At 45.4% G+C, this 14,645-nt stretch overlaps 1 protein-coding gene across 1 annotated transcript; it reads right to left on the bottom strand.

The window, feature by feature from the left end:
- Nucleotides 1-273: 273 nt before the first annotated feature.
- cmtr1 (cap methyltransferase 1) lies at nt 274-14,351 on the bottom strand. Its single transcript, XM_079753101.1, has 24 exons — nt 13,979-14,351; nt 13,379-13,489; nt 12,429-12,583; nt 12,085-12,243; nt 11,051-11,143; nt 9,744-9,815; nt 9,454-9,548; nt 9,234-9,306; nt 7,321-7,519; nt 6,042-6,160; nt 5,651-5,747; nt 4,854-4,986; nt 4,586-4,765; nt 4,338-4,394; nt 4,176-4,233; nt 3,977-4,045; nt 3,739-3,870; nt 3,258-3,383; nt 2,844-2,935; nt 1,451-1,519; nt 1,272-1,319; nt 1,063-1,175; nt 814-922; nt 274-714 (listed from the first exon to the last, which is right to left on the bottom strand). The coding sequence occupies exons 2-24, from the start codon at nt 13,482-13,484 to the stop codon at nt 579-581; spliced, it is 2,490 nt and encodes an 829-aa protein (XP_079609227.1). The 5' UTR covers nt 13,485-13,489; nt 13,979-14,351; the 3' UTR covers nt 274-578.
- Nucleotides 14,352-14,645: the final 294 nt, after the last annotated feature.

The raw sequence follows: 14,645 nt of genomic DNA, 5'->3' as shown, positions 1-14,645 counted from the left end.
GGTATGAGGCCACCAAGATTACACTGATGCAGGTGATTAGGAGCTTGCCAAATTATACCGAATATTTTGTGATTATTGCATTTTGGTTGCAGCTACATTTGGGGTAAGGCTTAGAGAATTTAGAAAATAAAGTACTAAAATATGACCCCTTTGATAGGGAAATTGGACAAGACTCAGAGCAAAAAAACAACCACACATTTCTATGTGTATAGTTGAAGCCATAAGTTATACAATTGTATCAGTTGATTGTAAGTTAATCGCCTCTATCCCTGACAAAAACAAGCCTGTGAACACGCAGCACGGAGGGGAAACTGTAAATTGAACAAGAAGGACATGCTAGACAAAATGGGTTACAATGGCAGGCATATCTTTTGTGTGTTTCATCGTTTCATCGTCATAATTCATATTGAGCTATGGCCATGGAGAAAATGAGATAGACCGAGAAACCCGGTCGTCCGTGATGTAGAAACAGTCTCCCACAGACCCAAACCATCCTTCATGGTTGATTCAGGTCAGTCTGTCTCAACACACCAGGTCTCGGCCAGCCAGAACCACGCTGCTGCTTCTGCTGCTGCTCTTCAGGGCTGGTAGTTCTGGTGAATAAAGTCCAGCACCTCATCCTTGGACAGTTTATCTGGGTCCACTCGCGTCTGGGAGTCGTGAACGATGACCCCCTCCTCCCACGCCCAGAAGAGACGCTCAAAGTGGCACACACTGAGGGAAGAAAAGACGATACATAGCGTAAGAACAAGTGCAGAGAGAACATGGCACACGCGGCCCCAGTCTGTAGGGTGTGGTTGGGAGGCTGCGTACCGGAATGGGGTGACGGAGCTCGGGGGCATGGAGAAAGTGGAGTCCTTGGTGGTCTTATTGTAGAAGAACTTCTTTTTATGGTTCTTGCTGTACGCCATGGTCCACGGGTCTATTTAGGGAGCGGTAATAATGAAATCGGTTAAAGCACGCAGGTTTAGGGGAGTGAAAACACACCCACAGACAGACAGACAGACAGACAGAAAGCGACAAACACACACACACACACACACAGACAGAACAGACACACACCATTGACGGTCTTGATGATGTAAAGGCCGGTCGGGAGGAAGTGTCTGTCGTCTCTGCCGGTGTAGGACAGACGCGGGACTCCGCCAGAACTCTTGGTCACCTTCATCTCCAGCCTGGAGACACAAAACAGTCTCATTGGGATCTACCTCCATCACGGCAGTACGATACCATCCTAGAGTGAATCTCTTCATGGCTCTTCTCATGCATACCTGACAAAGATCTTCTCCATCTCCTCCAGTCTGTACACCTCCTTCACCCTATGAAGAACAATAACAATGTCACATTTAATATGTTCTTGCTTGTCTTCTCTTTAGTGACACCACATTGGTAGGTGTGAAAGAAGGTCCATGTGTGAGTTCATTGTGGCCTCTAGGTTGACACTTCATACCTGATGGGGTTCATGTCTGGCCGGCTGGGCTTGGACACGGCCTTCACAAACTTCTCCGCCATCTGGATTCTGTAGAAGACAGAGCGCCATGTATCAATACAACCTGACCATTGAGAACAGTATCTACAGGAGCACTGTTAGCCACAGCTAAAATATTACCATAATTACCAAATCTATAGAGAAATACATATTCGTGGGTGGGCGATAAGAATTCAAATTAATATCACAGCCATCCTGTTCATTTATATAAAGTTCATATTTTGACAATATAATAAGCAAATTGTGTGTATCCTTATCAGGAGAGACATAGGAGATTATTAAGCATTCTTTACACATTTATTTTGAAAAAACACAAAGACCTTACAATTAACAGTATACAACCAAATGAAAATGAACAGGGGAACAAAACCAGAACAGAAATAATTATTCTAATATATTTTCAATAAAAATTCTCAAATTAACAAGCTAATGTGGTTGAATGCAGTTATTATCTTAGTCATTATTAAATCAGTTACTTTTTGTTGCATTTTGTTTCATTGATAAAGCAATTAATCTCCTCAAAACATAAGTTGCAAAAAGGTTTTGTATAAATGTGGAAGCATCTTTTGTGTTTTATGAGGAATGATCTATTGTGAACAGTGACTCACACCAAAAGGGGGCAGTAATGTTCTACCAGAGGTACAAGTTTCACATGGAAGCGTTAACAAAAACCATCTGGTTCAGTGTTTAGAGCACTATTTGATAACACGAATGGGACAGTTGCAGTACAATGCAGCAAAGTTTTTCTGTATTTAGTTATTTTATACTTTTTGCTCCTAATTTTTTTCGATCCACTTCAAATGCCTCTGAGATGGGCCAGTGGATGGAGACGATGCATTTGGGACCACTGCGCATGAGGACCAGAATTCAGACCACAACCCAACTAGGAGGAACATGAACTGCCTTGTTTCCCAGAATGGCGCAGCAGTTTGGAAAACGCACAATAACAGCGGTGAGGTCGGACACCATTGTACACCCACCCCTACTTCAGGGGACCACTGCACACGGGGACTAAAGGAGGTGCTCTACCGTTGGTGACCCCAGTGTACCCCCCACCCCTACACTCATCCCAGGGACTAAAGGAGGTGCTCTACCGTTGGTGACCCCAGTGTACCCCCCACCCCTACACTCATCCCAGGGACTAAAGGAGGTGCTCTACCGTTGGTGACCCCAGTGTACCCCCCACCCCTACACTCATCCCAGGGACTAAAGGAGGTGCTCTACCGTTGGTGACCCCAGTGTACCCCCCACCCCTACACTCATCCCAGGGACTAAAGGAGGTGCTCTACCGTTGGTGACCCCAGTGTACCCCCCACCCCTACACTCATCTTAGGGACTAAAGGAGGTGCTCTACCGTTGGTTGAAGTGCAGCTCTCTAACGTCCGTGCCGTTGAGTATGAGCGCGTCCAGCACGTGCACGGCATTGATCCTCCTCTGCGCTTTGCCCTGAGCAGAAAGAACAAACCGGACCACTCTGGATAGGACCTCCAATACAAACAGAACAGAGGCCTCCCCATGCCCAAGAAACATGTATCCATACACATACTCAATAAATGTTACCAAGATATGACTCTGCTGTAGGAATGCCGTAGTATTTACGCTACCTAGCTAAATGACAAATGGCATGGCCGATGACAACATTTTTAACATGAGTCTTTTTTTGATTAACAGTTAAGGGACCTGACCCCACAGCTCTTTACTCAAATGCTAAATATTTGTGAGTAAAATGATTCATTATTCGTTCCAGGACTACATTAGCCCTCCTCACCTCCCCCTTGAGCTCCTGGACCACCTCCACACTCAGCAGGCTCTCCCTGGGCAGCTCCAGCTTGAAGTTCTCCAGCTTCCTCCAGCGCACCGGCATCTTGCCCTCCCAGACGTAGATCTGGGACTTCTGCACAGGCCAACAGTCATCAGAATAATGGTATATGTTGTATATTATATGCGGCTTCTTAGGGTTCTTAAAGACACTTTAAAACTAACTAACACTATCAAATTCGAGGGAAAAAAACATTTTATTAAGTGTTCGAATGAGAAATGGGACTGAGAAACCAGAATGAAAAAGGTGTGTTTGGAGATGTTTTAGATGAGTAGAAACACGCAGAGCAGGTGACCAGGGGGAGTCTGACTATTCAGAATTAAGATTGCATCTTTTGCATCGTTTGCTTCAACCAATCATGTTGCTGGAAGCTGGGAAATGTAGGCGTGTCGTTGGCGAACACAAACTCTGCAAACAGTAGTGAACTCACCCCCAGGGAGAGAAGGAAGTTCTGCTCTCCTCCGCCCACGATACAGCGGAAGTTGAGGACCTGGTGGACCTTCTCCAGCGTGCTGGAGCTCAGAGCCGTGACCTTGGACTGGAATGAGTCCACGTCTGAGCTCTGGAGGAGGAACAGAGACCATACCAGAGTTCAGTTTGGAGGGGTCAGTCAGAATGAAATCATTGAAAAAAATAGCATTTTGTTTTTTTGTGCTTGGGATGCTGACCTTAATTAGTTCGTAAAACTTTGCTATGGGGTCTGAGGAGGATGGGGTGACGCGCGCCTTATCAGGGACCTGGAGGTGGAATATCATAAGCGAGAAGAGCACCGCGGTTCAGAGCTCATGGAGACAGCATTGAGACAAGTTTGGCAGGAAAAAAGGGGTTCCGTGCATTTCAAGAGTTTCCTCTTTTGTGGGCACTCACCCCCCAAAGCTTCATACAGTCCTTTCTGATGTCAGCCTGCCGGGTCTCTGATAGAGCTCTGGGCATGAATACACAGAGAGAAGAATCAAGTCCCATACATGGGCTTCACTGGAACCTAAAAGTCGCATGTTGAGGAGAAACGGCGGGAGAGGTTCCACTCACTGGTCTAAGACGTAGGCATGGATCTTGGCCAGGGCCTTAATCTGGACAGCACAGTTGCTGTTGGAAGAGATATCAATTCACACACACACACACACACACACACACACACACACATACACACACACACGCACGCACGCACGCACGCACACACACACAGTCAGTCCTGCGTCCTGACATGTCACTGCTGGGACTCACAGTAGCGTCTGAGGCCGGGGTCCTCTGGGCTCATTGGCCGGGGGTCTCCCTACCCCTCGTTGGAGTTGACCATGTAATGGTAGAACTTGACGTCTTCCTTGATCACACTCAGCGGCACGACCTCCAGCACGTCAGTGTCAGACTGGTTCAGCTGGTTCAGCTTCAGGTTGATCCTGAACATGTACTCCCTGATGGGATCCGAGCCCGGCTTCAGACCTCGACACACGATGTACCTGTGAATGGACGCCGGGTGAAGGGTCAACTCTGGCCCCGCCCTGTTACTGGTACTCTATGGCCACTCACACAGACCCTACCCCCTACCTCTCTGAGTTAGCGGGCCGGCTGGTGACGGGTTTGAAGAGGGACAGCTTGTCGAAGGAGAGGTAGAGGAGGTAGACCAGACCCACGGTGAAGGGAGTAAACAGGTCGAACGTCTTGCACACAAAATGGCCACCTACGGGAGACAAGAAGAGTGAATAACTGAAGGCTGGGCGCAGGATGGCGTCGTATCAACGGTGACCAGGAACAACATGAAAGCTTTCTAGGCCATCCGAGAAGGTCTCAATTCAGACGTTAAAGGGGATGACTGAAGTCACATTAAATAAGGATTGCATGCGTTTTAAATAGCTTTCTTAATTGTCCCATCGCATTATTCATATGTATTGAAATGTTCTAGTGGTTGTTTGACCTACTGTTTACATCCATTGTACATTTGTATATTTGTTTTTATTTGTATGTTGCAATCAGCCTAGCGATTGTAATACTTGCACTCGGTTCTATGAACATCTTTACTGTACCGACAGCGATATATTGTTTCACTACTTATGACAAATGCACTTACTGTAACAAATGCACTTATTGTAAGTCGCTTTGGATAAAAGCGTCTGCTAAATGCCCTAAATGTAAATGTAAAAGAGACCCTGCTCTCAATGGCATGCCCTGAATAAAAAATAAAATAAAATAATAATAATATTACAATGCATTTTGTAATGCTGGTTGCTTGTCACACATGAACACTGCTCTTTAATGGCATCCTAAGTGAGCTGGAGTGCTTCCTTTCACCCTACATTTCCCTTTGTTCCCCGAGTGCACACTGTGTGGCTGAGCTCAGAACGTACCGGTCCTGACGGTGGACATGGCCGTGAGGAACTGGCACAGCAGCAACTGTTTGGTGAGGATCTCCTGGATGTTCTCCTGGCCCTCCACAGAGAAGCCCTGCACCCCCGACGAACCAGGATGAGAGAGGTGGATTCAAAAGGATTTAGAAAGCATATTTAACAAGTGATGTGTGAGATGAAGGAATGAATCTGATGGTTAAGAAAATAAACAACGAAACGAAAGGTGTGTGCACACACTGAGCCAACAAACAACAACAGATTCAACACGCTTAACATGAAACCTCATGGCCATCTGGGCCGATGTTGTGGTTGGTTGCCGTTTGTTTGGGCAGAGTACAAGCAGCCTATCAAGAGCCCTGATATAGAAGGGCCGACCCTTCCACCTGCTCACCCCGTCGGCCATGAGGAAATGCAGGCCCCGCCTCTCCGTGCTCTCCATGACAAAGTTACGGAAAGCACTGATGTTCTCCGGCCGCATGATGTCCCCGTCACCATCGATGCCTCCTTCCCCTGAGAAAACAAAGGCAAAATAAAGCTTTCAATATGAGTGAGACCCTTATTTTTTACATATTTTATTTAAAAAAGTGAGATATTGTGGTGGACTCTAAAGATATAATTCCCCATACTGTGTTATTGACATGTTTTCCAATGTACTATCTTGTTCTGTGTTATAGGGACACTGTCTCTTTAAGATCGACACATCAAAGCACTATCTCGTTCTGTTATAGGGAGGCTGTCTCTTTAAGATTGACACATCGATGTACTATCTCGTTGGGAATTGGCAATAATGTGAAGATCGATAGTATTGCGATATTTGGGCCACGATTCTCGATTATTGCGATTATGCGATACAGCGAGTATTGCGGTTTGGTTCTGCGATATATTGCGATTCATGACGCCAATATTATTTAAAGGCATTGCAAAAAATTTGGAAAAGAAGACTGCTCAACTCACTTCAAATGTCAAATTTAATTCTGTGAACAACATTATCTTCTACACATAAACTGTGAAACACATCAATGTACCATCTCGTTCTGTGTTATAGGGGCGCTGTCTCTTTAAGATCAGCTCATCAATGTACCATCTCGTTCTGTGTTATAGGGAAGCTGTCTCTTAAAGATCAGCACATCAATGTACTCTCGTTTTGTGTTATAGGGACGCCGTCTCTTTAAGATCGACACATCAATGCACTCTCTCGTTCTGTGTTATAGGGGCGCTGTCTCTTTAAGATCGACACATCAATGTACTATCTCATTCTGTGTTATAGGGACGCCGTCTCTTTAAGATCGACACATCAATGTACTATCTCATTCTGTGTTATAGGGACGCCGTCTCTTTAAGATCGACACATCAATGTACCATCTCGTTCTGTGTTACATGGACGCTGTCTCTTTAAGATCGAGCGACTTGTTTGTTGAAATGCAGGTCGGCGGAATGTTTGAATTTAACGGTTTTGGTTGAATTAATAAACAAAACGCTGTTGCGTTGTCGACGTGAGAAATTGTCTCATCACTTCTTTATCATGCTTCCCACAATATTAGTTTCCAAAAAGTTACAAATAGCTCCTTACAGGAGAAAAAAACAAAAACGACAAATCAGTTAAAAGGGTGTGTGTATGTGTCTGTGTGAGGCCCTTTTATATCCCAAACGTCTCCCCAGTTTGGAAGTACCATAGTACGGTTCAAACAGTTCGCTGGGCGCAGCGTAGAAGTCCTCCAGCTTGAAGTCACAGGGGCCCTTCAGCGTCATGCCGAAGCCCTTGGCGTGCCAGCGGCGCTTCCACAGCACGTACTCCGAGAAGCCGCCGGGGCCCGCGCACACGTCTGCGAAGTACAGCAGCTCCCCGTCGTGCTCCCGCGTCAACGGCCTCTACGCACGGACCACACACTTCATTAGGTCTAAAGGGGCAGTGTGGAGGAGTTAGCTCCCGCGTTAACGGCCTCTAGCACGGACCACACACTTCATTAGGTCTAAAGGGGCAGTGTGGAGGAGTTAGCTCCCGCGTTAACGGCCTCTAGCACGGACCACACACTTCATTAGGTCTAAAGGGGCAGTGTGGAGGAGTTAGCTCCCGCGTTAACGGCCTCTAGCACGGACCACACACTTCATTAGGTCTAAAGGGGCAGTGTGGAGGAGTTAGCTCCCGCGTCAACGGCCTCTACGCACGGACCACACACTTCATTAGGTCTAAAGGGGCAGTGTGGAGGAGTTAGCTCCCGCGTCAACGGCCTCTAGCACGGACCACACACTTCATTAGGTCTAAAGGGGCAGTGTGGAGGAGTTAGCTCCCGCGTCAACGGCCTCTACGCACGGACCACACACTTCATTAGGTCTAAAGGGGCAGTGTGGAGGAGTTAGCTCCCGCGTTAACGGCCTCTAGCACGGACCACACACTTCATTAGGTCTAAAGGGGCAGTGTGGAGGAGTTAGCTCCCGCGTTAACGGCCTCTAGCACGGACCACACACTTCATTAGGTCTAAAGGGGCAGTGTGGAGGAGTTAGCTCCCGCGTTAACGGCCTCTAGCACGGACCACACACTTCATTAGGTCTAAAGGGGCAGTGTGGAGGAGTTAGCTCCCGCGTTAACGTCCTCTAGCACGGACCACACACTTCATTAGGTCTAAAGGGGCAGTGTGGAGGAGTTAGCTCCCGCGTCAACGGCCTCTACGCACGGACCACACACTTCATTAGGTCTAAAGGGGCAGTGTGGAGGAGTTAGCTCCCGCGTTAACGGCCTCTAGCACGGACCACACACTTCATTAGGTCTAAAGGGGCAGTGTGGAGGAGTTAGCTCCCGCGTTAACGGCCTCTAGCACGGACCACACACTTCATTAGGTCTAAAGGGGCAGTGTGGAGGAGTTAGCTCCCGCGTCAACGGCCTCTACGCACGGACCACACACTTCATTAGGTCTAAAGGGGCAGTGTGGAGGAGTTAGCTCCCGCGTTAACGGCCTCTAGCACGGACCACACACTTCATTAGGTCTAAAGGGGCAGTGTGGAGGAGTTAGCTCCCGCGTTAACAGCCTCTAGCACGGACCACACACTTCATTAGGTCTAAAGGGGCAGTGTGGAGGAGTTAGCTCCCGCGTTAACGGCCTCTAGCACGGACCACACACTTCATTAGGTCTAAAGGGGCAGTGTGGAGGAGTTAGCTCCCGCGTTAACGGCCTCTAGCACGGACCACACACTTCATTAGGTCTAAAGGGGCAGTGTGGAGGAGTTAGTGCCCTTTAGCAGTGAGCTGGTAGATTGCAACCAATTGAAATTATAATTATTATAACAATAATAATAACTAGACATGCGACACATGTGCATTTTCTGAAAAGAAAATGCGTGCAATTGCATGAGCTGTGCCCCCTATAGGAATTTCAGCTCCAAACCTGTTTTAGACCAGCTTACCTGCTTTACCTGCTTAATATGTCTATTTATGCCGGATAATAAAAATAAAACCCAAACCCTAGAATAACTTTAGGTATCCAGATACTATACAGTGAATATCTAATAGACACATGATAGCAATAGTGTGACTTCATTCCAACCACACCGACAATAAAGACACAAAATAATCAAGCTTTTTCTATACCCCTTGTGGATCCTTTGGGTTGGTGAACATGTTGTCAAAGCAGTAGTCAATGTTGGCCATCTTCATGGCTGCTCTAAACACATCAGAAGAGAGAATAGGACGTGTTATATGCTATTGCACTGAAGGAGGCCACAACGACCTTCTACCAGAGACATTTCATTGGATTGATTCAATGATTTTGAATTTGGCCTTGAAGGAGGAGGATAATCTTGGGGCTGACCTGTTGAGGAAGAAGGCCCCCCGGATGGTCTCGTAGGCGTTGGAGCGCGTCCTCGCTCGCCTCATCTCCTCTCCCTCCAGGTTGTCAAACACCGACTGATGAGGCATAGAGAGAGGGTCATTGCTGCTGAAAGCGCAGTGTGCTCCTACAGTATGCACTCTTCTTGTTTTCGTTTCATTTATGCTTCAACACTTGTCCTCGCCTTAATAGGAACAACAGAGTTTTGTGGTTATGGAAATTGAAACAAATAAACATCTACAGCCGGCGCTCTGAAGGTGAACGTGACTTACCTTGCACCTTAACAGAGTGTGTAGGAGATCTTCTGTGCAGAACTGGGTTTCATCTTCAATCTTTAATTTCCGCTGTAAGTTATGCAAAGGGCAAAATATGTAATGTATATAAAATCTAATTTTAAAAGCATCCATAATACTAGATACTAGAAAATGCATTTCCTCCAGAAAATGCGGTGAGTGCTGTAGTGCAAAGTGAGGTTGAAAATATTTTTTAATAAAGCCACATAGATTAAGACATTAAGAAACATTAAATGGCTTAAATCAAGTGAAGGGATTTGAACAAAAGTTAAAGAGTCTAAATGGAGTAAACAATGTAAACATGCACACCATTTAAGAAAATGTAAATGGTTGGAAACAAATAGTGTGACAGCTGAATGAAAAGCGCAAGGCATTGCTAAAAATGCAGAAATGTCAAATGTGTGTGTGTGTGTGTGTGTCTTTAAGAGAATAGCGAGCCGGTGCGTGATTAAAAATAGCCCAATAGAGCGGGAAAAACCGCCCAATCTGGCAACACTGCTTGAACGTCCTCCAAAAGTAGCCAAAACTGGCAGGAAAAATCGCCCAATCTGACTACACTGGTGAACGTCCTCACACTCCAGCGTCGACGTAAATCATGAGACCAACTTAAATCGAGGCGGGTAAGAAACTAAAATTGTGATTCTAAATAAAGCATAAATGATATGGAAATTCTGTTTGGATGTTATTGAAGACACACGTGTGTAGATTTGTTAAATGGTTTGAACGAAGGCAAACGGTTGAAATTTGACCGAGTTACGATGTCTTATGTAATTTAAGTGTCAGAATGGGCAGACGGCTTCAATGGGACCAACTGTAGAATATGACTGTTTGGAACTAAAACTGTGATTCTGAAGAAATTTTAAATGATATCGAAATTCCGTTTGGATATTATTGAAGATACAAGTGTGTAGATTTGTTAAATGGTTTGAACGAAGATAAATGGTTGAAAATTGATTTAGTTACGTCTTAAACAATTTGATTTGCTCTGCCGTCCTCCAATTGACTCCCATGTTAAAAAATATATAGTATTTTAAAAGTAGAATATCTTAAAAAGTATACAATATTTTAAAAATCTGAAAAAACTCTGAACATTTTAAATTTGGAATGGGGTCTCTAGGTGAAAAATTGAGGAAGTAGATAGGTCCCAAAGTTTGTAGAGAATAATAAAGAGGAAAGAAAGAAAGAATAAAACTCCATGAAGAACAATAGTTGAGCGCTGCATGCAGCACTCACCTTATTAGTCCTAAAGATGCTTAAACATAAGAACAGTGGTGACTGTATCTTACCGGTCCGAGTGCCATCCAGTGCTTCAGCTCATCCGCATCTGGGATTGTAGCTGTGGACTCTGGGAACCACTCCACCTTCTCTACAGCACTGGGCTATTAACACAAACACACACATACATTTTAGTTATCCTTTATTTGTCCCTTTAGGGGCAAATTCTTTCTCTGCTTTTGACCCATCCGGGTAGCTGGCGAACACATACACACAGAGGTCCACACACATGGGAGCACACACGGGGGCACACCGGCAATCCCGGAGCAGTGGGCGGCCGCAGTGCAGCGCCCGGGGGGAGCAGGTCGGGGTTTCAGGTGCCTTGCTCAAGGGCACCTCATCCGTGGAAGGACGTAGGAGAGTGCTGCACAACTACTCCCCCCCTCCACATATTTGAACTGGCCACCCTCCGGTTACCAGACCAACTCCTTAACCAGTATGCCACGGATGCCCCCCTTTAACCACTAAATCTGATATAGAACCTGAGATAATGCTATAATACTATGAAGATAATGGAAACTATAAATAAAAAAAGCAATTATTATTATTAGCACTGTTCATTTCCGCAAAAAACTATTTCAGCGTCTTTCAAAAATATTGTTTTGTTATCATGTCGCTTTGAGGCCCCCCTCCCGAGTAGCCCAGTCTGCTGTGATTGGTCAACACACCCACTCTGGTGCAATAGGTTGAACGCTGTGCGCGTGCATCGGCAAATTCAAATCCCTAGGAGTTATAAACATTGCGAGTAGCCGGGAGGTGCGACTTCTGCACTTCAGCCCCGCCCACTGCACAGTCTGACATCATACTGTTACGGGAGTGAAGTTTGAGCACAAACAACCTGTTTCACACACTTATTGAGGGGCGTTCTCGGTGGGCACGAATACTCCCCCTGGCTCGAACTTCGATTTTACTAGTTTAGCAGATGTAAAACATGTATACGTCATATAACAGTCTAAAGCAAAGGGAAAAGTCGCAGAAGCATGATATCCCCCTTTTAAGAGAACTCCATGTCAGTGGTAATCTGTGCGTCCTGTGGTTGTCTTACCTCAGGCTCATCATGCCAGTCGATGTTCAGAACCCCCTGGAAGCCCTGCAGCGTGAGCCCCAGACCTCTCCTCCCGCGCTGGGTTGATGCCTGGATGATCTCCTTCCGCCCCTGGCCGAACTTCCCCAGGCCTTCGCCTTCACGGAAGCCCATCTTAGCCTGCAGGCCGAGAAGGCAAACATTTAACAGACATTCGCTCTTTAGAATGAAGTGATGAAAAATAATTAGAAGTTCAGTGATGTGACAATATATTTCCAATATCGGATCTAAAGCATAGGTGCAATGTCGAACCCGGTCATAAACAAGGCTGTCAACTCAAACCAGAGGTAGAGCTAGTACGTTACCATGAGCTTCTGTGAGACCGTGTTGTACATGGCGAACTTGGAGCCGCCCTCTGTGTCAGGGCCTGTCTCTGAGGCGGCGTCAGGCTGGGGGGCCGACATGGAGAATCCTGCTCTAGGCTCATCCTGGTCACTGTGGGAGTCACTCTGACTGGAGTCTGGGCGGGAGAAAAAAAAACACACAAATCAGGGACCACTGCATCAATTAAGCTGAAGCTGAAGCTGAACTTGATATGCAATTTGTGCGAAAGGCAGTCTATGAACAGCCATGGCATTTCTGGACGTGAGGTTGCACTCTACCTTCAGAGCTATTAAATGTCAGAGGTTAATGTCATGCCAAGAGTCGCCACATGTACCGTGTGCAATGGCCGTGATTATTTCAATGATGGTTCCTAGCACTTTATTTCCTTTGAGCATTGTGCTCAAAAGTTTGACTTTTTTGACAGATAAATAAGAGGAATTTCCAATGAATAACTATTTGGCTGCTGCTATACTATTTAAGTGATTAATTATTCCATAAACAAGAGTAAACAACGAAAGCATAACTGTCTGTACCAGTGCACTATCATTATTCTCTAACAGATATTTAAACAAAACCTCCTGGACCATTGTTGAACCGCCAGCTGATAGAATCGTAGTTGTCCACTGGTTACCCACTCACTTATTTTAAAAGGGGAAAATATAACATAAAGCTTCATGTGGCTGCTGAAATTATTTGCAATTCAACTTCTATTTATTTTTGCATGGAGGCATAGCCACACAGGAAAGACAAGTGCCAACGTGACCTTGGTATGGACACTACCCATGGCTCCTAAATGTAAATTCACATTCAAACAAGGGAACTTTTACTTTTGAATTGAAACGCACGGCCACCATATATTAGGCTTTACTGCAACAACAGATGCTCTTTGACAGTGTCCTGCTGAAGGTGTTTGGTGATAGTGGATATGTACCATGACTGTTTGATAATATGGGCGACTCATCATCTGAGCTGCCATCGTGTCTGGGTTTCTTGGGGCTCAGAGGGGCCGTGGCGGGGGGCTCACCCCTTCTTTTCATTGTGGCTGAAACAAAGGAAGAAAAGCGGCGGTTGGTAGAAAAACTCATAAGGGGTACAAAATAAGGCACACTATTCCATTATTATTAAGAAGAGTCCATAAACACATCACATCAAAACACTGCATCCCTGTGACTTGGAGCAGGTGTCAGACACTAAAAGGCCCCCCAAGTACATTATGACTGCAGTCGTTTCGAAAACATGAGGATGCCATTGCAAAGGTTCTGCAAGATTACTTGCCGTAATTCATTTGAGCCATCGAATAATGGCTCAAATTAATAGTTTAATTTATCTTAAAACCACGGGCTGTTGTGAGATGAGCCACAGCCACTCTGGCATTGGAAAACAAAAAAGAAAACATAGGGAATATGACCACTAATGCCATGCTTTTCTGCCCTTGAACATTTTGAAATGAGGGATATTAGAGAGTGTCTCTGTTAAACATGCACATTAAGAGGATAGCGTTCATAACAGAGGCAGATATTGGTTTTATTACCTCCTGGGTACGAAGGAGTTATCAACAGCCAGCCACTGAGGTTAGTTGGAGTCGGCCCATACCAGAATGTAGGCTATAGTTTGTGGAGCAGCACGAACAGAGACTAGTGCGTAACGATGAGGCGGTTTCACTTAAGGCAACTCGGTAAAGAAACGAAACTGATGACAAACTACCAAGTGTTGCTACTAGCTAGCAGCTATAGTTACCAGCTCGGTCAACAGACTACCTCTTACGGGAACAAGCACATACAATCCTTCCATAGAAATAGGCTTTATAATTGCACAGTTTTACGCCACATTTTATTTTTAGACGCAAAAGTTGGCAAATTCGTGATTTATTATTGATGTCAACATTCGCGCGCGTTGTAGTTCGGTGTTTGTTAGGGTCCTACAATTTCGCTGACACACGTGAGTGACGTATGCAGAGAGGTGTCCAAACGAATGCCTGTTTTTTTGTTTTATTAAGTTTGGTTTACTTTAGACCATTGCGACACATAAATCGGTTATAAGTTGAACCAACATTAGTTTCACACTTTGATAATTAATTTCCCATTAAAATAGAGTTGCTACAACGGATCTAAATACTTACTTAAACTACGTGCATTCATTATAGGCTCACATAACGAATCAATGACAGAAGACATAGGCTACTGTAGACATGTATCATT

This window comes from Pollachius pollachius, assembly GCF_949987615.1.
Source record: "Pollachius pollachius genome assembly, chromosome: 16".
NCBI classification, from domain to species: domain Eukaryota; kingdom Metazoa; phylum Chordata; class Actinopteri; order Gadiformes; family Gadidae; genus Pollachius; species Pollachius pollachius.
The sequence above is the reverse complement of the archived record's forward strand: the minus strand, read 5'-3'. Positions and strand labels throughout refer to the sequence as shown.